Genomic DNA, 1,445 nt, shown 5'->3' with positions numbered 1-1,445 from the left:
AAAAACAGGAAAACTGATCTCAGACCAATTTAAAAAACTCACCAAGGAAACCACATTGTTGGTGATAACGCCTCCAAATAGAGTCTTCACTGTGTTTTTCTGCAGAAAAACACAAACAAAAGCAACTACTTAGTTATATCACCCTCACTAATTAGCTTCTCTCCTTTATTTCCGTTAATATTCAGAATTATCGGACTTTCTTATTTAGAAACAAAACTAAGACCGTATCTGTTTGACAGCAGAGCCTTTAGAAAGAGGAAGTGTGTACCAGCTCAGGGGACATTTCTTCTATCTTAGTGATGAGGTCGGTGAAGAACTCCGTCATGTCCTTCTGCTCGCCGGTGTTCAGAGGCTGCTTGTCCATTGTGTAGGTTTTACAGAAAGGTCGAGGGTTGTAGGCCTTCCTCTCACTCTCCTGAGAACAGAGACAAAAATAAACAATCTGCATCACGACGAGAGCTTCTATTATCTATGAGAACCGTGTGAAGGAGCTCCAACTGACATCTAACAACGTTTTCATATCTGCTGAAATGTTGGACATTTTGTCATGTGACAGCTGCAAACTTCAGAGCAGGGGTGGGCGATATATTGAATATGCTCGATATATTTTGAGTTGGCCTCGTCGTTTGAAAAAGCGATCCCATATGAGAGAAAAAGGAACAGATGGAGGGAAATCACAGATTATATTTATTATGTTATTTAAAGCCGGGCGTACACTGTACGATTTTCAAGCCAACTTTCCAGTCATGCGAGAATTTTTTGATGGGGCCGACTATCAGGGGCGATCGACCTCTCACGGCCAACTCCTGATCAGGAATCGTGAGGTGTGAGAACATCCATCGTGAGATGTGAACTCACACTGTACGATGAAACTCTGTGGTTTTGTCGTACAGTTTGAGCTCTAGCAGCGTGAAACGATCGGGGGGAAAATTGCACAGTCTACGCCGTGCTTAAATGTTTTTAGATAATCTAAGACCTGTGATGTGATCTTGCTCACAGGTTTCTTAATTTGACAACCTTTTGTTCTTCCCAGCACAAAGATCAATGCTAATAGTTGGTAGATGCTCTGATAATGCTCAAATATTTGGACAGTATTTACTTTTGTTTATGTAATTTTAGGTGATTTGCTTTTTTCTTTCTTTTTTTTATTATGCAATGTGTTTATTATTGCGTGTTTTTGCTTTTTTCCCCGTTTGGTTGCTGGGATTTTGTTAAAGTTTTAATGCTAACACCTAAAGACATAATGTGGCAGAAAAGCTTTGAGCTGGTTAAAATAAATTTGAGAAGTAATTGGAAACCAAAAGTTTGAAGTATATTGAGTATATCTCTGCAATTTCTATGCACTCTATTGATATGAAGGTAATTTAAATATATCAGTTCTGATTTTATATATATATATATATATATATATATATATATATATATATATATATATATATATATAT

General features: G+C 37.2%; 1 protein-coding gene across 3 annotated transcripts in view; it reads right to left on the bottom strand.

The window, feature by feature from the left end:
• Nucleotides 1-1,445, bottom strand: part of usp34 (ubiquitin specific peptidase 34) — a 91,825-nt gene that overhangs the window by 29,589 nt on the left and 60,791 nt on the right. For all 3 annotated transcript variants that reach the window (XM_015380951.1, XM_015380952.1, XM_015380954.1), the window contains exons 43-44: nt 269-415; nt 43-99 (exon numbers count right to left, since the gene is read on the bottom strand). In XM_015380951.1, coding sequence (XP_015236437.1) covers nt 43-99; nt 269-415 — 204 coding nt within the window. The remainder of the gene's footprint in view (nt 1-42; nt 100-268; nt 416-1,445) is intronic.

The sequence above is a fragment of the Cyprinodon variegatus genome, unplaced genomic scaffold, assembly GCF_000732505.1.
Source record: "Cyprinodon variegatus isolate N-32 unplaced genomic scaffold, C_variegatus-1.0 Scaffold225, whole genome shotgun sequence".
NCBI lineage: Eukaryota > Metazoa > Chordata > Actinopteri > Cyprinodontiformes > Cyprinodontidae > Cyprinodon > Cyprinodon variegatus.
This window is presented reverse-complemented; position numbering and strand designations above follow the sequence as displayed.